Raw genomic sequence first — 25,734 nt, forward strand, 5'->3', positions numbered from 1 at the left:
GCCTTTAAACTTGGGCTCTATTCTGTTTGTACCGACAGTGGTTGTCATCTTCAAGACACGTTGCCAAGTAGTAGTGAGTTTTTTTGTTTTTTTTTCTGTTGTCTCAGAAGCTATGGCTAAGTTATTAAAACCACTGGCAAAGAAAATGTATGAAAAAAAAAGAATCTGTCTTCATAACTTGTTAACAAATAACATTTAAATAGGAGATTTTGTGGAGGCCTTACTAATTTTCTTACTTTCAAGAAGAAAAAAAAAAAAAAAAAACTGACTTGGTTTCTGTGTATCAGTGGAGGGCCTGAGGTCTGTCTGCTGTGGTTCTGTCTGTCACGCTTCGGCCTGTGTAGTGTATCTGATGATGGTACATTTGGTTAAATGCTCAATAAACTCGTTTAAAAAAAAAAAAATTAACAGTTGCTTTTTTTTGTTTGTTTTGTTTTGCAAGCAAAGCTTATGTACAAACCAGAAAAACAACACAATACCATAAAACTCAGGCGTTGGAGAATATAACGAGAACAAATTCATCTTCACGTACAGCTTGACCTGAGATGTAAAGGGACAAAGCTTTTCAGGTTTGGTTGTTCTGAGGGCCGTTGAAATTTTATTTTCTTTTCTCAGTCGCTTTCCGAGCCTTCCCGGCGTCTTTGCCCTTTGCGTGATTGTGTCTTGTCTTCCTGGCCTCCCTGTCGTCCTTCCTGCTGTCGTTGCTGCTTCTGCCGACAGCAAAACAAAAGAATCGTTTCAAAATGGATCTTTGAAAAAAAATGTCGTTATGTTTTGGACATAAAATGTCGACCTCTGCGATGTTTTTCGCAAGCCCTCCTCTTCGTCTTTCTGTTTCTTTTTACTGGCGACTCCTTCGATTCTACGACGTTTGTACTCATAATCTGCAGAGTCCCTGCGCTCCGCCGGCTTCTTCTCACTGAAACAAAGGATACAAACAGGTTTACTGTAGAAAAGACAGCTAACCTGTAAATACAAATCGTGGTTTCAAATTATTTCATTCACTGGAAGGAAAAACATGGGCCTTTGCTGGCAAAAAGCAAATCACCACCATAATCAAATGGCCGTGTCACAATTGGTTCCCGTCGAATGTTGCCCACTCCTGGTTCCCATTACTGTAAAAACACAAACTCTTACCAAGTATTTTTGGTCAAGTTTCAAGTGCAATATATTAGTAAACTTGAAATAAGATCAAATGAAGTTACAAGTAACATTTCAGGAACTACAGGAGTGCATTTTAGGTCAATAAGTCCTCAATATAGATGAAAAAGTTCTAGTTTCCCTGGCATTTATTTCACTTGTAACCGGTAAGTTAGTTTCGTGATCGTGTCCAGTCGAACTCCCAAATCACGTTCTACAGAGCACAGATCAAAATGGACAAAAAACAAGCAAAACACTGAATTTACTTGAAACCTATGACTGGTTCAGATAAGGGAAACGATATGGAAAAAGCTAATGGCCAACTTTGCAACTGTGTTGGACTAAAAGCAAATTATACGTAATCATGTATATCAGTTTAAAAAAAAAAAAGTAGAGATGAAGAACTTTCATGTGACATTCAGCTTTTGTGTTCACGCAAATAACTTTCCATTCAGCCGGACGAGTAAACAGAGGCAACTAATGCTGTTCAAATTACAGCCTTTGTTTACTATTGTCTGGATGAAGGCTGCAAAAAAATAAATAAATAAACTCAAATGTCATGACAGCTCTACAAATGAGAGTGTTGTCATGCCATTTATCTAGAGAGCCAGACCTTCGTTTGTTGGTGAACACAGCTGTGAGCTCTCAACTGGGGAAATAGAAGTAAACACTTGAGGCCTCACAAAGTTACATAACAGGTCACTGCCACGGTGGGGCACACATTAGAACAAGCGCGCGTGAATAAAAAACTAAAAAGAAAAATTCTGCGAGGGGATCAAATGCGTTTTTCGTGGCGCAGCAATTAAATGGAATCTCAGTTGCAGGCGAAGCCGGTAGAAACTACTCTGAAAGACCTGCAGCTGTAATTGCAGCAACAGGAGGCTCCAAAAGTATTCACTTAGGGGGTTTTATGTATATGAAAAGCACATTTCTACATTTTTATTTGTAAAACTGCATAAAACTGCGTCTGTTTCCTCCCACTTTAGAAATACGCATTATATTCAGCTATGATTTATGCTTAGAAAGTGCAAAGGGTTTGAAAAAAAAATCTGTTTCTGTCAATAAAAGAAAAGCAAAAAATCAGATTAGTAAAGGCCTTGAAAAAAGGGGGACCTCATGCTGCGAACTCCACATTACACTGGTCAGGAGATGAAGGTCGTCAGTCTAACATTCAACCAACTTAAAGTTACCTCAGTCCTAACCTCACATCAACAATTTTCGTAGAGCTGCACGCAAGGTTAAGCATGCATCACAGATTCATAATAACTCAGCGGAGCCACTGCTCCCGGACAAAAGGGCATAACTCGCATGACTTTGGGATAAAGAGAGCAGTGTGTCACATTAAGGCCTGAAACAATTTGGAAAGAGGCAAAAATGAAAACAGATGTGGGTGTAGGAATGCGCTGAACCCAAGACAGGCCCCGAAGCCTGGATGAACGTACATATGGCACAAAAGCAGCTGATGGAAATCTTGAGAGTCGTTTTTCTCGTCCCATGCTGGAACATGTCATGTCTCCAGAATCTGAAATAAAAATCTTGGAAGTAAATCAAGTTAAAGAGCTTGCATTAAAGATCATTTTCGCCAAAAGGTGAGCAAAAAGTTTTATTTTTTCGGAGAGAATTTTTTGTTTTGGTCTTGTTTTTTTTTTGTTTTTTTTTCCAGGTATATTAAATAAATAAAAGAGATACGTTTTTTTCTTAGATTTTTTTATAGCTATATACTAAATAAATAAATATGAATTACATAAAGGAATTTATAAATAAATACATATAAATTTATTAATTAAAAAATTGTAGGTATATTAACTAAATCTGTCGACTTGCTAACTGATAGAAGCTGATGTTAGCATTTGTTACTTAAGAGTTATCGGTGCTCTCATATTGTTGGTGATGAGCTGCGTTACATTTACGACATATTCCAATAACGTCTCCACTGCAGCTTCAAGCAGGACTTTTTGTACTAAACTCCCATCGACTTAAATCAGCAAATTAACTACATGTGCATTTTTTGTTGTTGTTGTTTGTTGTTGGGTCAAACAATAATTTTAAGCTAGTTGAGGAGTCTTTCAGTTTGATTTACACCATTTTGTGTGGACCAACGCCACATAAATAAGCGAACCTAGATGAAAAATGGGTATTGGGTGTCACCGTCGTCTCCCTCACATGCGGCCACATGTGTGCAGGAAAGCGTTGATAAGACAGACAGAAGTGGCGCCAGCGAGAATGAGCCACATTCGCGATCCAAGGCCCAGATTTATGACCGCATCGCAAGTGTTGACCAAATGGCTAATCAGGTGCTCAGCTGGTGCCCATGAAAAAAAAAAAAGGTAAGCTGTGTCAAAGATGTGTAATATATATCGCATCGAATTTTAGCCTCGCGTAATGCATTATCGACGGCGATAAATCAAGGGGCCAGGGTTTCGTAATCGCAACCAAAAACCCAACACAGCCTGAACCCTAAAGTCAACCGGGCCAACGCCTACTGGGCAGCAACCGAGGTGACTCGGTGCAAGAAAGGCGGGTCAGCGAGCGTAAATCTGCCATGTGAAGTCTCCACTCATCACTTCAGTGAACAATAAGAGTGGCTACCAACAAAGAGACGGTTAGCTCCATCTGCTTTCTCTTCATTTCACACACAATTTATTTCCAGTTCGAGGCTAAAAATAGCCCAGACCGCAATCATAAATCAAAGCTAGGCTGAAAATATGCAACCTGTGCCATGAGCACATGCGTGATACAGGAGTCGAGACCACGCGAAGGGGAATGTAGGGCAAACTTGTCAGCCGTGTGCAGATTGTGTGAGCGGTGCTCTCAACCAGGCTGAAGGGATAAGTCCCTTGTGGCATTTACATCAGAATGAATGCGAAGCCGTAGTGGTGAAATCTCCTGAGTGTTTCCATAGTGTCTGTCAAGCACATGCGACTCCTGTTCCTCCTCCTGTCTTATGCGGTTAGCCCGACAGCTTCACAGCTGTCCCTGTGTCCTGCTTTCCTCGCCTGACCCTTGAGGCCGAGGCGTAAATAAGGACTCAGCAATTTAAATAGGAGACTCCCTCTCTGTCAATTTGGGGCGGGGGGGAAAGAAGGTGGAACAGAATGAAAACAATTCATTGACATGGTATGTCCAATTGAACTATTTTGCACTAATTTGCATAAAGTCTGACAAAGCAAGTGTGGCATGCCAATAAAGATTCTTGTAGTGAAATGACAGTGGATAAGCGGTTTCCTGGAACTGTAAGTTTTTACACCATTAGCACATATAGGAGTGTGATTGACAGCGCTAAGACCCTCCCCCTGGCCCTGATAGGTTGTTCTTGACCGGGAGTAGTGCATTTCTTCAGATGGCAATATTAGCTACAGGAGGAGGTGGAGGAGTTTGATTCTTTCAGAGATGGTCTGTCTCATATTATACTGTCCTCTTACTAGACACATAGTGTGCCTTATGTCACTGGAGCGATGAATGAGGAGGAAAATGTGAAATCAGACAAACTCCTGTCACCTCTGACCCTCAGAGAGGAAGAGGCCGAACTCCAGCCAACAGAGCGTACATGCAAATTGTATCTTGGCTAAAATTAGTTTTTACGTCTGTTTATTACCTCATTTTCGCAGCAAATGTTTTGCATATGTTGGCACTCATTTCCCCTCGCCTTGTAATAGTCATCAGGACTTGCAGCTCTTTTGCAATACGTGGCTTTTTTTTTTCTCCCCCCCACAATAGTTGTATATTTTTCCAAGACTCTCCCAGGGTTTATATTTCAGTAATCAATCGAATAGCTGGAATAAAAATCCCCTTAGTTATGCTGCATGGAAACAATTTGGCTCGGTTTGTATGAATTATTTCTCCACTTGATTGGGCTTCACGCTTTGAACTGAGCAACACAGAGAGACCTTTAATCTGCTGCTCTGCAGTCAAGCTGAAGAATTAAAACTTTTCTGATGCCAACGTAAATGAAGTCCAAATTGCAATAGTTGTTCCTTTTCTTGCTTTATTTCCTGTAAATATTGAAATCTCCTCTGGAGAAATGTTATTGTCCTGTAAACATACACAGATCGGTCATAACACTGCCAGGCAATGGGACTGTGTGTGTTGTTGTTGTTGTTTTTAATAAATCAGCTCTCAGAACAATCAAGAGAGTGGACAACGCACGGATGGGTGCAGGTTGGGTTAATCACCTTATCTGGGCAAGATGTTGCGACTGACCGGAGTACATCTGCACACTTTATGTGCAAAAGAGAAAGAGGCAGACAGGCAATAGATCTATGACGGGTAAATTGCATAACTGGTCCATCAGAAATAGATTCCTGATGGATGTTGCCTGATCCCACAGCTGCTCTGCAGATTCACATTCATCTTTTGTTAGAAGCACCCATGAATGGAGAAGGGGAAGTATAGGAAGAGGAGAGGGCACTCTGTACTGTCATAAATAAATAAAGGGGGAATTTAGACATAATCTCTCCAAACCAAACATACAGATTACTGGTTTAATGATAATTCCTCGAGACCCACCTGTGGCGTGACAAGGAAGACCTCTGCTGTCCTCTGTCACTGCATCGCCGTCTGTTTTTGTCATGGCCGTACTCTCTGTCTCTGTCTCTGCTGCGCTGCTGCTTCATGTAGCATTCCCAGGCCTTGGCACTATCAACCACTGCAAAGTCTGTGGACATGTTCCCTGGGATTAAAGATGAAACAGGAGAGATAAAAAAAAAAACAAAAAAAAAAACAGACAGAATCCCAGGGAGGGATGATAAACAGAAGCAGCTGCATCGGTTCTACTTAGAGATGTAAATGATGTATTTTTTTAAGTCCCTCTAGTTGTTATTTCCTTTTCTTTTGCTATGGAGGCATCTTCAAACAGAACGTTTTTTTTGTTTTTTTTTTTAAATTTTTAGAGAGAATATGTAGGGCAGGAATCACTGAAACCCTCAGCTGTCCCAAATTTGCCTTTAGACTCTAAACTCTAAACTAGACATTTTCATAAGCATAAACAAATGTTTCTACCTGCAGATATAACCGAGAGTACATAGAAGCATTTTAATTAACATAAGTGTATAAAAACTCTTGGTATAACTTATATATATAGCTATACCAAGTATAGCTTTTAGCGATGTAATGGAAATGCTCATTTTTTTAGGGTGGGATGATTAATACCAAAATAATAATAATAAAAAAACTTTTTGGCAGTTTTCTCTAATCCACACAAAGACAAATAAATACAAAAAATATTAACATCACATCTTTCTCTTTCTTTGAGAAAGATGTTTTATGTGAAAAAAAAATTGGCAAAAAAACGATGTAGGCCTTTGTTTCAGGGAGGTGACAATTTGCTTTTTGTAGCCAGTAACAAGTTTCAGGCATAATTCTGACTCAATGTCAGAGCACTCTTCTCAACAGAATTGGCAGAGTTTAGTTTTATTTTATTTATTTATTTCACAGGCTTTTGTTTCAAAGCACAGCCCACAAATTTTCAATGCAACTGATGTCAACGCTTTCCAAAAGCCTGAAATCAACTTACGGTACTTTTTTCTGTTCCACAAACAGTATTATGTGGTTTTATCCTGCTGAAACAAAGAACTGTAGCCAAGTTTTTGAACCTAAAGAACCTGGAAATGCTGGAGATGTAAATAAAACAGATAAATTGTTTTCATACTCCTCTCACATCACATTTTCTATCAGAAAGAAACGTCTCAGTTGAAAAAGAACCATTTTCAGTCTGCCAAATATGAATAATTTTGGGCCTATCTTTACGTTGCGATTCCCCACGTGGTAATTGTGTCTCCAGGATACATACATCGCTTACCGACAAAACATGGATACAGGGAAGTCGAGGGCTCCTCAATGTTCCCAAGATTGTCGCTGAAACGGAAAATGAAGGACATTTTTCAAGCAAAGAACTTTAACCAGACATTCCCTTCGCCCTCATTGCTCCCCACACGGTTCAACATCTGCCACTAGCTGTTGACACACGGTACTCCTTATGTCATTCGCTCTATGCAGTGTTCCAGACCATTGCTATGATAAAGACAAACAGTGTGAGCAAACAAATTCGCCAGCGAATCGGCTGCAAAGAAAATAGAGCACAACTCCGCATTATGATCAAAGCACTTCTCCAAATGTGCTGCTGTGTTTTCCAAGTGTTTGAAGTGACTGGCTCGTTGTCAAGGCTCAGTGTGCGCTGGCCAACCCGTGGAGAATGGATGGAGGGCATATTACGGATACTGCTAGATCTTCTGCCCTCCACATGGCTTGGACGCTCAGCGCTTCCAACAGAAAACTTCCGAGAGCGCTGAGGATGAAGTGAAACTGTATGAAGCTCATCCAGCAGTATGAGTCCAAACCGCCGTGTGCTAAAAATAAAAATCTAACAGTCCGAGACACCTAAAATGTAGTTTTTATTATTTCAGGCATTAGCAGATAAAGGGGTTGCTCATGAATGGAATATGGTGAATGAAGCAAAGATGTATCTGGACGGGGCATGTGGCTCAGAGCAAAGAACTGACGGGGGATAAAATGAAATCTGGACTTAATGTTGCAGTAAAAGTAAAAACATTCTGATATTTAATGCGCTATTTAACATATATCATTACAAGTTCTTGCGAAAGCGCTCTGTACTCCTAGAACTTTTTCACATTATGCCGCATTAAAACCACAAACTTCACTTATCCAGAGACTTCAGACCGAAGCAGCAGGACTAATATGTAACAGCTAAAACGGCGACAGCTTACACTGATATCAAAAAAGACATTTTGCACTGAAAATGTAACAGAAAGAGTCACGTTGAAGAACTTATGAGGCTCAGGTTCAAGTATCGCATAGGTTTGGGGTCTTGTTTTCATGGTTATTATCCTTATTAGATGTATTAAACAACTAGCAGTTCAGTTTTATTCTAAAATAATCTAATTGGCGACTCACACTTCAAAGATGTGAATCGTAGCTCGTTTTAGCCGCTAGCTAAGGACGAGCGGAAAAACGGAAGGTGCGTGAAGTATTCTTCTTGTCTGTTCTAAACACAATTGTACGCCACACCTTTTGGACTTCATATGCAAAAGACTTTGAATGCAAAAGACTTTTGAAAACCATGTATTGTTTCTCATCCACCCAATATAAAGGAAGACTTTGCTTTATCTCTGTGAATCTCAATTAAGTTTTTGTCTGTAACTTACCAAAATTATTGCATGCATAATAAAATCTAGGCTGAATGTTTCAGGCAACGATTTTTTTTAATCTTAAATACCTTGGCATTGAATTAAATATTCTAAATTGTTCTGTGTTTGTTTCAAAGTGATTACTTTGAGGAGCTTACAAATAAATTAGAATACTAACCTATGGTAGAACCTTGAGCAAACAATGCAAAATGAGCAGGAGAAAAATCCGGAACAGATCAGAAATTTAAATAAAACACTACCTCCTTTGAAATACAAAAGACAAAACAGATCATGCAGATAGAATAATAATATAAAGCAGCAGTGACATAGTCTTTCCCAAAATACTGCAAGAATATAAATGTATTAAAAATAAATGTGTGAGGCAGATCAGCATTAAGCATGCCAAGTCATGCCGGAAATACCTGAAGTTCCTTATATCCTGAAGTAGAAGACTGGTCAGCTAAAGTACGGCAGAAACTGTTGGTGTAAAATGATGTACATGTGTGTCTAAAAATAAAACAAATATTAAAAAAAGAGTGGGAGGGAACAAAGGAAGTGATTCATGAAGGCACAGAGGAGATGGCTGGCAGAGTTCATAGGAACAGTAAGTCCCTGGAGGATGTAAGGATTTGGCAACTGGACTCAGATGTGAGAAGAAAAACATTTTCAGGACGAAGTCCAGAGTGAATTCAGGAACACGTCAGATACGGCAAATTAGGAGATAGGAAAAGAAAAGGGGTTTAGGACAGAAAGAGACAGGAAACTTCAGAGACAGACAAACATGTAGAGATTGAGACAAGCTGGACGCAGACAACATCCAAAAGAAACAAACCTACCATCAAACAAAACCGGAGACGGGCTGAATTTGTGTCCGTATCAAAAAAAAAAAAGGGAGTTTGGGGTACAACGTGGCTCCCATCTGATCTTAGTTGTATAAATTAAGAGTCAAAGTGTGGGAGTCTGCAGATAGTTTATGACACAGATCAGAGGAGCACAGTGAGTGATGTCCTGGATACTGATAAACAGGAGGCTCTAGGCATAAACAAGCTTTTAATCAGATTTCTACCTTATTTGGCGATTTGTGTTAGTTGTAAGATGAGCAACAGCATACAATGAAAAATACCATCAAGCCAGAATGTGAGAGAGCACTAATTTCTTATTCTCTAGTTCTAAAAAAAACACACACACACTTTGACTGTTTCAGAAGTCAAACCAAGGAAAGTATTTTTTATTTTTTTTGCACTTATTTTAATTGCTTCTTTCATCTAGGTCAAATCTCCCGATCAGTGAAATAATTTTCTGGTACTGTTCCAGTTTCATCTACAATCTATTCTGATGGTCCAGCACAATCAGCGTATGTTCTGAGAAAACAAACACACGTCAGAAATAATAAACTCACCTGCTATGTGTGTTGGTGGGGGACTCAGATTGGTAAAACTGGAAAAGTGAAGCTGAAAGGAAAACAAAAATATACTGTGTTATCAAGTCAGGCACATGAAATCATGCTGGTTCACAGACTTAGAAAAGCTAAGTATTTTATTGATGCTAAGTTTGATGTATCTATAGAAGTAATTGATAAAATAATGGAAGTTTCAGACGAACTGCCTCAAAATTATTGTGGCTTTTTTAAACTTCAGCATCTGGTTTGTAAACTGGGACGCAGTCATAAAATTCAAGTTTTGAACTTTGAGAGTTCCCAGAATTTTGCAACCTTAGCCAACATCATTGAAAAAAATATAAGGGAGTAAACAAGAACTCGCTATTTTGTTTGTTTAAAACAGCAAATATCCTTTGAATACCAGTCTCTTAATTATATTCACATTATATGGTGTATTTAAGCGTTTCTAAATGTGTTGTTAACATTAGATTCAGGAAACAACAAAAGGCAACAAAAATTAATTTGTCTTTTTGGATACATGAAGTACGTAAAAGCCCCCTTTTTTCTCCTTTGAGTTTTGGTCCTTAATTAATTAAAATATGACTTAAAAATTACAGACAACATTACCATCCTCATTATGAGACTGTGACGCAACAACAGAGTCTTCAGTCGGAGGCTTATTCATAACCACCGTACCACAGACTGCTGCAGGACATAATCCTTCCCACAGTCAATGGCGTCCACAACAACTCTTTGAAGACAATTATATAACACGAGTTGCCACAACATTCGATTTCCCTCTGGGATTAATGAAGTATTATTAAATTGCACAAGTCATACCAGACCAAAAGCAATGCAGTGCATACAAGCTCCAGAAGGAGGGAGATTAGAGTTGCCTCCAAACTTAACATCAACAAATGTGGCAGGTCCTAAACATGAGCTGCACAGTTAATTGTCCGACTTGTGATGCTGCTCACATTTTACGAGAGCTAGCAAAACAATCAGCTCCAAATTACACACTCAACTTGCACTGAACAACAGCATGCGTACATGAGAATCAAGAATAAGCCCAGGCACATTAACATCTGGCTACTATCCTTTCTTTTCTTTTTTTTTTTCCTCCCCCCCTCAAATAATGACCCCTAACGTGAGAATAGCTTGGTGCAGCTTTTCGAGATAAAACACAATTAAGTACTTGAAACAGAAGGAATAATTATATGAGCCATTGCACAAATTTCTGTACGCTGCCCCGAGGACCAAGCTAACCCTTCATGTGAGAGGAAAAGTAGAAAACGTTTTCTTTTAAAACAGACGAGTCGTACAGTCGAGAGAGCAAGAGTACGAGATCTCAGACACATGGAAACACGCTGGAAGAACAAAGCTTAAAAAAAAAAATGCTCGCAAACTTCTAAGTTGTAGACAACAAAGCTAAAAGTGTAGCACTGAAGGCCTTCGGGCGATTCCTTTAAAGACAGCTAACCAAAAGACGGTGTGATTCATCTAGAACATGCACCTGAGACAACTCATCACAAGATGAGGTCACCGTGTGAAACACCTCGTAAATACTGACCGTCACATATAAGAGTGATTAAAAAGAACAGAGGGAAAAACAACAAGCAATGCGTGCCTCTCACCATAGCACACAGACATTAAACGTGCGTTTACAATGAGCACCAGTCTGTTCACGCAGATGCAGGCAAAGTTAGCGTGAGTGAGTAATTGCTTCTACCTGCAGTGAGTGTTTGATAAGGACTGTACTTTTATGCTTGGCAGCATATGAGAGAGCTAATGGCTAAGGGCTAATGGCTGCAGACTGTGTTTGTGTGGCTCTCTGTCTCATGCTAATGTTTCACAGAGGTGCAGGCTGCAGACTCTTAGATGGCGCTGATATTTCACTGTGTTTTAGACCAACCGTGGCTGCTTTCCAGAGCAGAAGAATATGTGGCTACAGAAAACTCTCGCCAGGTCATCCTGTCTTCCCTTTCCAGCTATAGGTTTTTGATAATTGGACGAAGAATGTCTAAGGTCTAAAAAAAAAATCTAAATTCCTGCACTTCCGATAGCAAATGTAAGAACTAAGGAATAAGATGTAATGTGACCACTCAAATTCCCAGTGCAAAGATGAGTGTGTAGAAGATTCATACACTTTTCCTGCAGTAAAATTCAAGCACTTTCAAAGCATTTCTAAGGTAAGTTTTCAAACTTCTCCAGCAACACACTTTGGAGATAAAACACTACAAATGAACTAAAGTAGATGGTTTCAATATACTATTTTATGATACCTTTTATTGCTGTTCATAATGTATTGTTAGAGTAATCTACGTGGCATGGACAACATAAACTAAAATATAACAGTACTTTATGTTTTGAAATGTCTCATTCAAAACATGAAAGATATTTCATGTTTTGACCATACAGGACCATACTTTGTTTGGTCCTGTTTGAAGCGGGGCTGGGCATTTATTGCATCGTTAACAAACACAAAAAAACTGTTTCAAGTATAAAATATAAGACAACCTTTATTCCAGTCACACAGAACAAAACTGTGCAGTTTAAATGTAAAGAATGCTCAAGGACTTTATGCAGAAATCAAGCACTTTCCAAGCCTTGAAATCACCTAATTAAAATTCCAGCATTTTTCAAGGACCTTGTATGTATGTAGCATATTATCAACTTCTGGAAGTCAGTACCTGGACACATGTCCCTCAGTATCACCAGCTTTGCACTAAAGAGATGAAGAGGGCAGAATATACTGCTTCAAGAACATTTCTATTAATATGCATTCTCCTTTTCATCCTGCAGACAGTGTTTCTGGCTCAGTGTTTACCTATTTAGTGATGCTTCTCTCCGAGGTATTGCTGCCATTAACTCTCTGTACTTTCTCCTTTGGTATGAGGTGTGTTCTTGGAACAATACTGTGTGTCTCTTCTCCAACCTGCAGCTAGTCACAGCAGATGGTTGCTGATACTTTGTTTGGTCCTGTTTGAAGCGGGGCTGGGCATTTATTGCATCGTTAATCGTTTTTTGCGATACGTTTCTTATCGTGACAATAATTTTGATTTATCACTGTCACGATAAATTTTGATTAATGATGTTTAAAAGTCACCAAAGCAGTTCGTACTGTCAGGTTTGTTTTTTATTTTTATTTTTTCTACTGTTTGTCCAATGAAAGCATCAATAGATATCAGCACATTTGAAAACATGATTAGTTATTGTTTTCAGGTTAATGATGCAAATAACATGTCTTTTTTTAGAGCAGTATTTAGAAAAGGAGTTAAAAATAGTTTTTATCGTCACTTTTACTGACATCACAATAGCACCACAAAATATTGTGATAAAAATGTAAGTCTGTATCGACCAACCCCAATGTTGGAAGTTATTTTATTATGTTGTGTACTATTCATTAAGGATTTCAAATTATTTGAATTTATTTGGCAATATTCTTCTGCTCAGTTCAATACTTGGAGCAAAAGTAGACAGATCACAGATCAGCACTAAAGTGGGTCTTGTCATAGGACATTTGCTCATGTTGCAGCCTACGCATAAAAAAAACATGAGCTTAGCTGTGGTTAAGCTCTGCAACTTTCCTGACTGTAGTGACCTACTAACCAGCTGAAGAGTCCTGTGTTCCACATGTGAGTGACACAGGTTCAGCTTCAGGTGTAACGACATATTTGTGCAGCACAATCTGCACCTATGTAATGCATTTGGCACCTGATGTGACCTCAATGGAAAAACAAACGGAAAAATAAAATAAAAAACCCGGCTCAGTCTTTTCCTCTGCGCTGTTCCCCACAGTGAGTCTGCTCAGCACATTTCTCATGCTACAATATGCACACCAAGCACTTTGCTCTTTTTTTTTTTCTTTTATTATTTATTTTTTGCACAGACTATTTTTATCATGTTAGACATTTGCGAGGAGGCTGGGCCGGCGACTTAAAGAACACGGGTAGCCTAAGCAGTGAAAAAAAAAAAAAAAAAAAACTTTGAATATACACTTCAAAGCTATAGTGTTTTCTGTTCAAAGCTGCAGTCAGCAGGATGTTTGATATTTTGGTTGCATTACCAGCCCTGGCATGGCTTTGCTGCACGATATGGGGCTCACAGGATGAGGGGTAACAGTGGGGTCTAAGCTGCAGTGTTTCTATTTTGGAGCCTTTGAAGGGGGAAAAAAAAACGTTATATCCGCAGCTGTGTGCTTTTTGCTTTTTGCCAGGAAGTCCTTCTGGATTTTTATATATATATATATATTTTTATCTCATCCACTCCAAAACCCAAAAGGAAGTCCAGTGACTGACAGCCCTGGCGGACCACCTCCTGGACAGAACTACAGACACCTGGCTGACTATAAACCTGCACTGCAGCCAGTGCAATGCCTCAAAATGTGCTGCAAACTTATCAGTGTTCACCTCTGTGCTTTTACTCCACAGGGTTGCATATTTGGACATGTGTTGCAGCTTCACAAAAAACACTCTCAGAGCACCATTAGTCATTTGTGCAGCTGGATGATGAGTTATGCGGACAGCAGGAGGTTCCCCTCGGGCCCCGCTCACCTAAACAGCCTCTGTGTTCAATCTAAATTTGATCCATCTGCTTTTTTTAAGTGACATAATTTGTGTGTGTTGGCAAATTAATCCCGGGAAACAAACAAGTAAGCATCTAAGCGTAGTGTAAAGGAGTACTGACATACATTTGCGGGTATAAACATAAAGGTCTTGCAGCATGGTGACTTACAGGGCGGAGGCACAAATGAGAACACGGTGCGGACGTTGACCGAACGTGGCATGTCGTAATTGGTGACGGTGTCCTTCTTGTGGGAAATCCTCGCTACTGACTGTAATGCAACAAACAGCCGAGTTACAAATAAAAAAAAACAAAACATGCACACTCTGGATTATAGATCTTTGCAAAGAAAACGAGGATCACACAAATAAAAATAAAGATGGATTTAAGAAACCTTACTGCTTAATCTCGCTCATGACTTTAAAAATTAAAGTCAACCCTAAATTTAAATATCCTAAAGCAGTTTTCAACCTTTTCTTAAAGAAGAAGAATTAAAACCTTTTCAGATTGTTTTGTGTGTTTAATTTGAAAATGTGTGAATTTTTCATGTCGTTTCAGCAACAGATTGGAATGTTTATGTACAAAAGAAACCCAATCAATACTCTCAATGTATAAAAAAGACACTAACCTTTTTGTTTGACACTAAATAGAATAACCTTTCCTGTTTTGAAGGAAAGTTAAAACAACCTTTATAGAGTCAATAAAGAGTGCTCCATGTAGATGTTATTTTAATATCTGAGAACTATCCTTGGTACTGTCCAAAACTTTGCATGGGTCTTCCATTTGTAATTGTAAAAGACCTGACTGCGTTATTTATCTCATGTACAAACAAAACCTTTCTTTTTTTTGTCTCATCTTTTAATTTCTTGTTCTGTTTGGAAGCCCAGCAGATTTGGACCAATACAGCTTTCACTATAGTGCTTCACTTGATATGGTTCATACATAAACTCTTCATGGACTCATGGAGCTCTATGGATGGACGTGCTGATCCGTTCATCTGAACTGAGATGGACAAATATGTGCTGACATGGAGTAGCTGTGTTTTCTTGGGTTAAAATCGCTCTGGATGACACTCCTGTCGTAAAATCGTTCTACTGGATTAAATTTAAAACTACTATTTACAAAACTTTTGTCAAAACTAATGTGTTGTGTTTGGATTACTTTTTATGTTTTGATCATTTTAATGTCTTAATTTTACATGTGGCCTTCCTTCTGTGTTTACATCGCTTGTTTTATTTTTACTTAATGATCTTTCTCTTTATAATCTGAGCTTTTGGGGTTTTATGACCGTGTCATGAGATGGGCTCCGTGAACAAAGGCAGATTTGACTTGATGCAACGATGGCTATAAAAGTGTACCGCAACCTTGTGTAGCTAAATGTTCTTCACAAAACAACAGAGGCGCTGCATCCGCATCCTTTTTCCGGAAGGGTCGAGGGGATCAGATCTTTCTCTTTAATTTGTCATCCATCCATAGCTATAAATAGCTTTGGAGGCCGTGTCTTTTCCCCTCACTACACAAACACAAACACACACACACACACACACACACACACTACCTGAGTATCTTTGGCTGCATCGGTGCGACAAGGGCGTGCTTTCTCTCTGCTTCTCCTGCTTCTCCCTTTGCCTCCACGCCTAGTGGTCTTAGCTTTTCTTCGTCTGTTGATCGGGCGATAAAAGGTGTGCAACGCACACAACATGACGTACATTTATGTGACAATTATGAGGTACAACACCAAAAAGTAGGTCACTGAAGCTTTTTTTCTCCCTCCAAACAGGCTTAAATCATGAGCATATGTTACGCTGATGTGAACTTATAATATATTAAAAACACCACATTAGTTTAGCCTAATCCTTCTCCCCTGCATCAACCCTCCACTGGTCCATTAGTGCATTAAACCTCCTTATCTGGGTCATTTTGTCTTCTTCTTACAACAGTCCCTTAATGACATCTACCCCCCATGTACACGCATACACACCCACTCTAAAACACCAGCCCCTTACAGAGAAAGACACACACACACACACACACACACACATAGATAGGACACTACTAACCTCTTTCTGTCACTAGAACTTAATCAGAGGAAGAGAGAGAGAGAGGAAGAAACACATGCAAAAGGAGAGTAACAGTTATATCCAATGGCAGCTCATTAATGAACAGTTTCCAGCTCCTTGGTGTCTCTTTTCATCTTTGAAGGAAATTCATACAGTTTAGCAAGAGCTTTGCTCCAATAAGAAGGCTGTAAAAATATTCTTTTTCAATATTTTTATGAATTAAATATGCAAAAATGTGATGTAACTGCTAAATGTTAAGAAAAGCACATCATGTGCAGGACTGGGCTGCGTGAGTCTGCAGCACGCTGCAGAGCGACTTCCTGCAGCCCTTCTGGTCCTGCTCTGTCAAACTGAGTGGGTTAGATCTGTGACCCCGCGTAGCGCTCAGATTTACATGACCTCCCCTGAAGGGTAACCTTGCCCATGGTTGAGAACATCATCAAGAATCTTTAATTAAATAACGCGTCCTGCCAGTCCAGTCCATCCTGACAGTCAGGCCTGTGGTGAGTATCTTCTTTAACGATCGAGCTAAAGGACATTTTATATATTTTAGTATTGATGATGGCTAGTAAACAAAACAGTATTGGGTGATATATAACAACAAATATTAGGTTTTGAACTTTTTTTTTCAATTATTGCACATAGAATGCACTAAAGTAGAATCAGCTAATACAGATAAGTTGCACAGACACAGGATATATGGCGAATATGAAGGATGAAGAATGTTAAATGGACAAAAATAAGACAAAAAAAAAGTAAGGTTATGTCATTTCGTCTTTACATTTCCTTAATTACGATATTTGGTTTCCGATGCAAATACTTGTCCTTTGTATGAATGAAATAATGTATTCCATTTCTTCTGATTTTTAATAAATAATTATATAATTCATTAAAGAAGTAATTCTCTCCATTTCATACATTTCTTTTACAAATCCAATCCGTACTTCTTTTGTTGAAAGACCTTTATTTTGCCATGTCCCCATAATTGCTGTAAAAAACATCTTACTGACCTGCAGGATTTCCTAGATGGTCTGCCTGAGTTAGAAGAATCACACATCACCTCCACTTCATATTTAGCTTGCTCCCTCTTGAACCCAGGCAGAAATACCAATGTCAATATCTGCCCTCTGTCTGTCTGTATTGTCCCATAAAAGGACAGTTCTCTTTTTAAATATTGATAACACACACTCTTACCATGGCATTAGCGATATGTTGTGCTTGGAAGGCTTGGAGCTTAGCATGCTTCATACGGTACGCCTTCCAGCTTTCTTCATCGAAACCGTAGTTAAAGTAATCCGTGATATCAGCCCCTAAACATAAAAGAAACAGTTAAGAAGTCTTAATTTGAATGGTGAAAAAAAAAACACAAAATGAGATTACAGATTATGTACGTTAACTAATAACAATTTACCAGACTTCCTCCATGGCTTTTCCTCTACAGGCTCCACATCCTGCTTTGGCTCTTTGACTTCCTGGACATTCTGAACCACATCTTCGTCCTCCTCTTTTTTACAGCCTGATAAACATTTTCACATTTGTTTTTTAAATACATTAATAAAGACAACTGCTGAGCATATACTTTTTTTTAGTTAAAATGCTAAGGAATAAATATATTATTTTATTTTTTATTTATTCATTAATATAATGAATATTTTAGAAATAAAACAATCAAAACAATAAAACACAAATAAACTAAATTTATCTTCTATGTATGTTTGAAGACTGGATAAAGATAGCTTCTTTTCTTAAACATGCATGTTTCTTGTTTCGTTTTTTTTAAGTAATTTTAAAAGGCTACATACCAACTGGATCTGTCCTTATTTCAGAATTGGACTCAGGATTCTCAGGTAACTGCTCAGAGCTGCAAGAAATCACATTGATGCCGCTGTTACCTGCATCATTATGAGAATAACCTGAACTCAGACAAACACTTTGGACTGAGCTGAGTGCTAATAGCCCCATTTCAAATGGTGCTTTGAAATGGAGGGCTAATGCACTGCGCCTCCTCTCCAGAACATTACGAAAGTATATCTCAAAGCAACACCTTGACAGAAGTGGGTTCCTGACAAATAATGCAGGTTCATACATATATCCTAGAGGCAAAAAAAAAAACAAAAAAACACTGCAGTTTTAGAAACATCAGCAGTTCCATTATCACTGACCCAGCCCATCAACGAGAGGTTTTGGATTTTCCCTTCAAACAACAGAAACACAATTATTTTTTGCCTCTCTACAAGTCTTACATCTTTCTTCTATAATTAGTACAATTTTTTTTTTAAATCTATCAAAAACTCTACATTTCTATTTTAAATTGTTGATCACGTTTCAGTTTTCACTTTGCATCCTAAGCCTCAGCCAATTAGGCCTAATTTCAACCAACAACAAATAAGGCTCTTGCACTTTAAACACAGTATATCATTCCTATAACAAATTCAAATGCAATTTCAGTGGCACTCCATGCTCCATTTAATCTGAGGGGTAAAGCCAACCACAGGAATAATCAATGCTACGCTTGCGCGACTGGTTACATTCATATTTCTAGCACATAAACAAGCGCTCTTTCCCTGGCAGTAGATTTAATGAGCATGATATATCCATTCACGTTCCAATAGGCTGACTTCACGGCACATTACAGGCGGTGCACACTGTGCCGTCACATGTACTGTGTGAAACTGTAATGATCGCGGTCATTAACGCAGGCGGAACACTGCATTCTACCTGAATACCTTGTCTCCATGCAGCAATAAGATGTCATTATTATGGCATCATCGTCACATCTATACTACTATCAGATTAAACTTGAAAGCTTGTTGACGAATAATAATTTGTCAAATTATTATTATTTTTTAAATAATTGAGAGTGATTAATAGCTACATTTGTAAAAGAAAAAAACCCCCTGAGATAAACCAGAAAAAAGGTGATAAGAGTTATAAAAAAAAGTTGACAAACTGAGGTGTGATTGTCAGAAAATAAAATATTAAGAATGAGAATAGAAAATAAAATTACACAAAATACTTTTAAAAGTCTAAATGTTTTCATTCCAAACTTTTAATAAAAAAAATAATAAAAAAATCATAGATTGACTTCCAAAAGTATCCTACAAATCTGTTGACAGGTTACATGCTGAGACTTTAATGTAATTTATTGGGTAGTATATATATATACATATATATATATATATATATATATATATATATATATATATATATATATATATATATATATATATATATATATACTATTTGCTACTATTTTATATACAAGTCCCATTCGGAGATTTCCACAAGCCATGCAGATGAAACCAAAGCTGAAAATTAACACTGCGCACCATTCGAAACATGGTGGTGGCTATTTTGCTGTGAGGATGCTATTCATCAGCAAAGACAGAGATGTTTAAAATTGATGAGAAGATGGATGGAGTTAATTATGGGGTAATTCTAGAGCAACAGATGTTATATCCTGAACAAAACTGGCATGGAAGCCATCTTCTGTGTTGGAGCGGTAGCTTATCTACAGCTGAAAGGAAGCACTCAGATAAGCTCACCAGGAAAACCAGCTTTGTGCAGCAGGTGGTGGGAGACAGAGGACTAAGGGGCTAAAATAACATTATTGGTGGACGATGTATCCCACTCCATTGTAAGACTTTACAGCTCCCAACAATCTCAACAAATGTTCATATGCAGGTTGGTATTTGCACAGTTTTAATTTATTTTAAATACAATTTCTCCTGGTATCTGCACATCTCTGCCTTTCTGGTTTTTATCATTTTTAAAAAAAAAAATTAACCTACCCAGTTGCACATTACTTTGCCTGTACATAATTTTATTTTGTTCTGTTTAATAATCTATCTTTGTGTAAACGTACTTTCTTTGATAGTCGCTTTGCTGCTGTCACACTATAATAAAGCATATATTTCATACCTTATCATCTATGTCGCATACAGAATGAAAATAGAAGACTGGCTTCTGAATATTTTCTTGTGATAGTGTTGATATAAATAGTGTCTTGTTTGCTGCTGTTATAAATAACATACCTATGAGGACTCTGGTAAATTTCTGTCTCCTTGTCATGGCTGTCATATGTCCCTAAAAGAAACGCAAACATACATGTCATTGGAAGCCTATAGTCTGATAACTGACCATAACGTTATAAAATAACGAAATGTAGCAATTTTGAACTTAGCTACATTGAAACGGGTCGTCGTCTTCATCAGGACCCATGTATTCTGAATCCCAAAAGAACATTTAGGAGAAAATAAATTGCTAAAATGATCACTGTATTTCTTCCTGCAAGCTTGTAAATAAAAAAAAAATTGTAAAAATGTAAATTTAGGGATTATGTAAACTGCTGTTCCCGAGGAAAGCCGTCACGCGCAGTGATAACCAACTGTAATTATCTTAACCGCTTAATTTTCCAATAAAGCAAACGTTTAACGTTTGTTTTTTTAAAAAAATAAATGCAATAATTAAATATTGCGTTTGTAAATTTGTCGTTTCTTCGGTTTGTGTTTTTGTTTGTGGAGACACGACACTTTTAAAAACACATTCAAATATATATATATATTTACTCAACACCTCCAACGGTTGGGCGCTGCTTTATCACTATGGCAACGTTTGGGTGACGTTTAAACTCTGCGACGCCCAACTGCCACGTCACCTCGAAGAGACGTGTGTTTTGGTTTGTTGGAGTAACTTGTTTTGTGACATCTCCGATGATTCTTCCTTTTATTTACAACTGACCGACGCTGTTTATGAGCAAAAATGTCAACCGCAGAGGTTTTCACACAGCTGCCGCTCCTAATGTGGGAGAAGGTGTTCGCGAAAGTGAAGAAAGCCGTGGTTTTTATGGATGACAGGTGTGCAGAGGCTCTCCACTGGAGCGGAGGGGCTGCAGCCTTGCTGCAAGCGGGAGCCAGGAACGTGAAGCAGTTTTCGAGTTTCGAAGCGTGCGGTGAGAACGAGCCCAAAGCTGTGTTCGTGGTGAGCACTTTGTTAAAGGGGAGGACGGTGGACATCATAAAAGACATCATATCACTCAGTCACTTTCAGTACTGCGTCGTCTTCACCGCTGTCCCCCACTCCGTGCACCTGTTCGCCAACAACGTGTCCACAGAAATGGAGGGCTTCCCCGTGTTTGAGCAGTTCGAGGAGAAGCTCTGCGAGTGGATGGGGAACATGAACTACACGGCAGAGGTCCTGCACTCTCCTGTGGTCTTCGCCCACGTGTCGCAGCAGCTGATCGTGGCGTCGCCGTTTGCTCACCTGTTTCCCCTGCTCCCAGCAGACCTGGAGAGCATCAATGCAAAGCGACCGGAGAAGAAGAGATTTGGCACTTTGAATGACCTGGATGGGCATTCGCTTCCGGTGGAGCTGCAGATTGAAATTAAAAGCTTGGTTTCGGCGTTAAACTCGATGTTTGAGGCTGCAGGGATGAGGGAAGAGAGTTTTGCTGTGGGGCCAATGAGCCGCATCATCGCAGGGGAACTGGCCAATCACAATCAGGCGAAAAACCGAAGAAAGACTGCTCCTAATAAAGCATCGATCATCTTTATAGACCGAACAATGGATCTTACAGGTGAGGTTTTGTTTGGAAGCAGTTCTGTAATCTCATAATCATCACCTTCTTCCTTATTTAAATATACACTTAGACTTCAGTAAAGTTATGATTCATGTCTGTCCAGTTTAAAAAATAGCTATGTATTGATCTTCGACATCATTACAACCACCAGTATAATGGGGTTGGTCCCCAAGTTGCCAAAATTAAGCCATGATCCTGTTCCTGGTTCCTCACTTGGCCATTGTCTCGTTTCTAAAAGAGCAGATGTTCAGTTTTGGGTGTGTTGCAATATGGACTTAAGTTTTTATCGCGATATTTTATCGTGATAACAATGAAAGTAATGATACAAACTATTCATTACTTCTTTTTAAGATACATGTATGACTGTAAATGTGTGTCACAGCTATTATAGCCCCACAAACACAAATGCCGCTCTCAAAAAACATTCCTCTTGGTATTACTCCTCTTTAGGACAACAGTCACACATGAACTGTGATTTGTATCACTAAACTGCAAACAGTAACTACATTTATCATATTTTCAAATGTACTAATATTTATTGATGCTTCCATTGAATGAACAGAGAAAATGGTAAAAACAAAATCCTACAATGTGAACAGTTATTTTAAACATCATTCATGTTAATCTATCATGCCAATGATAATCAAAATCATAAGAAATTTATCATGATAAATGACAAACGATACAATGACTGCCCAGCCCTAGTTCAGTTGCTACCTGATATGCATGATTCACTTCACCTGTCAGTGTTCATAATGCTGCGACTGACGGCGCACAGACCAATGCATCATTTAAAAGCTTTCTGTGTGCGCTCACTCTGTGCTTTCTTTATTCACAAAGGGGCTGTCGGCCATCACGGTGACAACCTGGCTGAAAAGATTCTTACCGTGCTTGACCCTTTGCCTGGTCACGTGACTGATGTGCAAGTGGACATGTTGGAACTCACAAGTGTACAGAGAACTCCTCACTCCCAGAACACCGTGGCCCCTGGCTGTCTTGCTCAGAACCAGTAAGTTGAGTTCAGCCGTCCTTTTTTTTTTTTTTCCCTAACGCGCTTTTCAAACAGAACTTAAAATAAGAAAGCGGAATGAGGAATTTCTGTTTATTGCTAACAGAAATTGCAATAAAATATTCATTTACAGAGGGAAGTTGATGAAAATATATATATATATATATATATATAGATAGATAGATATTACAGAGGTGGTTTTAAATCCCATAAAACAAAAACACTGTAAAGCTGTTAGCTTGAGAGTCTAGTTTAATGTGTGTAATAAAAATGAATGTCATGGTCATGAATGACCCTGAGGTTCTTTCCACTGCACTTTATGGCTGGTCACTGAATCAGGGAGCTTTTCAGAAACAACAACATGACTTTAGTTTTCTCCGAATTTAAGGGGAAACAATTATTTTTCACTCCAGATTTTATACCTCTGAGACAATTCTGTAGGGCAAGTTGCTTTTCAGAAACTCAGACACATAAACCTGGGTGTTTTGTGATTATGTCACCCAATGGGAGAATGGGATATATGTCAAACTCAAGGCCAGGGGGCCAAATCCAGTCCACCAAGTCTTTTGATATGGCCCTCTAGTTAGAGACACATAAATCAAACCTCCAAAATAACAGTTGTGTGCCTTAATATCATTTTACCTTAATATTATTATCAAAATAAAGTGTCTGTATTAACTCTAAAAGCAGACTGGAAATCTTCATGGAGTTAATTTTTATGCAGATGAGCAGCCAGTTTTAACTAACTTTGTACAAATTAAATTCTTTAAGAAGCCTTGATAGTTGTAAATGTGATCGTCATCTTCACCACTTTCTGTGATTTTAATTAAAGCTAGAGCTGATTTCACCTTCCAGTTTACTTGGGTTTCTAACAATCCTTGTGTGATTGCTGTGAAGCTCCAGTCCTTTCGCATGATTTCTGTCATTAACTTTAGGGATTTGATTACAGAGTTAATCACCACATCGTCTAACGAAGAGGGCGACAATTAGCAGGTGACTTGTTAGATTTCCAGGGAAGGAGTACCACATTAAACTATAGTTTTATATTTAGAATAAATAAATAATAAAAAGCTGCCAAGCCATAATCATGTTTCGTCTTGTTTCATTTCTGATCGGTCCATTTTTTTTGTGTGTTTGAAAATTAAAAGACTGAGAAGAATCTCAAGGTTCGCTGCCAGTAAATATTTCACCTTCTTTTCAATTTGTAAAATATGCAAATTTATTATGTTTTTATCAGATTCATTGTGAAATCGCTGTTGCATAGAATAAACAGAAGGAGAAATGAAACACAAACATTCTCCCACAAAAGTGTTGATACCCACTGAAAGCTTTCCATGTTTTATGTTACAACCATAAACTTAAACGCATCTTATTGGCATTTTATGTGGTAGAGACAAACACAGAAGGATGCATGTGTGTATATTCTGCCCACCCATAAGTCAGTATTTTTGGTGCAGTTACATTTTTCCAACTTTGCACATGTACATCCTGAATATTAAGCCCTTTCGTTTTTGCAAACTAGCACTGAGAGCATCTCTGAAAAATCACTTTTAAAATCACGCCACAAATAAAGGTCTGGACTAAACCAATCCCTTGTGTTTCTATCTGTATATATAGCATGATGATGTAGCCGCCACTGCATCATCATGCAGAGATGGTGTGCAGAGTAGGTTTTCTCCCAGTCATCATGTTTTGCATGTGGGCTAAAAATTTAGTTTTGGTCTCATTTGACCCGTACAGTACTTGTGGCAAATAAAAAAAAAGCAAGTTTTCCCTACTTGCAAAGAAGCACGTCTTCCCCCTTGCAACTATTTCTTTAAGGATCGTTTTTATCTCTATTTAATTTAATTTCTTTCCAACTCAGATTTTTTTTGTTGTTGTTATTTTTCAAAGAAACATTTTTTATATTTTTCTCCCATGGAAATCCCTGAAACGCACACTCAGAATGGAACAAAATATAAAATAGTCCAAGGGGTTTGAATAATTCTTATGAAGTGGTCAGTAAATGTACTTCCTCCCTCCCCCAAATTTTCTGATATCAAATGAACCAAAATATACAGGTTGCACAGGCGCGTCCTTAAAAAGTCTTTTAAAAAAATCTTAAATTTATGCATCTAAAGTGTCTTAAATTCACCTTTAAACTATGTTAATCACAGGTCTTAAATTGTGTTGCGACAGGGCTAGTTACTCTCATATATACAATGTAGTTTATTTTTCTCGCTGGACTTTTCTGTCAGGCAAATGTTGGAGTCGCATCGCACACAGACCGCTTAGCTGCTAACATACCCTTGCTAGTTAGCGAGCTAGCTTTTTGCTTCTCATGGGTAAGTGTAAATCTATCGCAATGCATTCTGTGCAAAAAAAAAAAAAGCTTGGCACTACTACAATATAAAGTATGTAATTTTCTTTTGTACTTTTTTCTCATAGTACAGGTCTTAAATTTCATTCATAACGGTTTTTAAAAAGTGTTAAATTTGAGCTGGTGCAACCTGCAGAAACCCTGATACAGGTTTTTTCCTGTATGGTTAGCATCTCATTTATCATATATGAAATAAATCTGGTTTTGAAATTCAGCCAAAAGCAGGAAAGTTTATCTATGCATAGCTCTGATGCTCTGTGTATGACTGTTTACTCCTCTTATCTTCTCAACACTTTTTAAACATACAGTTCAGGCCCGTTAATGACGCAGCTTTTCCTTTTCCGTCTCTTTTAGTCGTCTGCATCTTGTCAGTGTGGTCAAAGTGCCACCCAGGATGAGTTATGTTTAGGAGTTCATGGCAGATATTGCCTTAACCAATTCCCAACAGAAGAATAATCCGATTTAATCATCGAACCAAACCACACGTTATAATTTACTGGCCACA

General features: G+C 38.3%; 2 protein-coding genes across 2 annotated transcripts in view; one reads left to right on the forward strand and one right to left on the reverse strand.

Annotated features, from left to right (window-relative positions):
* Window positions 1-49: 49 nt before the first annotated feature.
* fip1l1a (FIP1 like 1a (S. cerevisiae)) lies at window positions 50-20,832 on the reverse strand. The gene is made up of 13 exons (XM_015040631.1): window positions 20,471-20,832; window positions 20,318-20,369; window positions 18,086-18,144; window positions 17,695-17,799; window positions 17,478-17,593; window positions 17,294-17,370; window positions 15,782-15,884; window positions 14,395-14,494; window positions 9,682-9,733; window positions 6,938-6,993; window positions 5,647-5,809; window positions 794-919; window positions 50-710 (listed from the first exon to the last, which is right to left on the reverse strand). The coding sequence occupies exons 1-13, from the start codon at window positions 20,526-20,528 to the stop codon at window positions 599-601; spliced, it is 1,179 nt and encodes a 392-aa protein (XP_014896117.1). The 5' UTR covers window positions 20,529-20,832; the 3' UTR covers window positions 50-598.
* A 77-nt stretch (window positions 20,833-20,909) lies between these two features.
* scfd2 (sec1 family domain containing 2) overlaps window positions 20,910-25,734 on the forward strand; it is a 121,331-nt gene continuing 116,506 nt past the window's right edge. The window contains exons 1-2 of the mRNA XM_015040630.1: window positions 20,910-21,858; window positions 22,702-22,870. Of these exons, the coding sequence (XP_014896116.1) occupies window positions 21,045-21,858; window positions 22,702-22,870 (983 nt within the window). The 5' untranslated portion in view covers window positions 20,910-21,044. The remainder of the gene's footprint in view (window positions 21,859-22,701; window positions 22,871-25,734) is intronic.

The sequence above is a fragment of the Poecilia latipinna genome, unplaced genomic scaffold, assembly GCF_001443285.1.
Source record: "Poecilia latipinna isolate Pla-1442-1.1 unplaced genomic scaffold, P_latipinna-1.0 Scaffold520, whole genome shotgun sequence".
NCBI classification, from domain to species: Eukaryota; Metazoa; Chordata; class Actinopteri; order Cyprinodontiformes; family Poeciliidae; genus Poecilia; species Poecilia latipinna.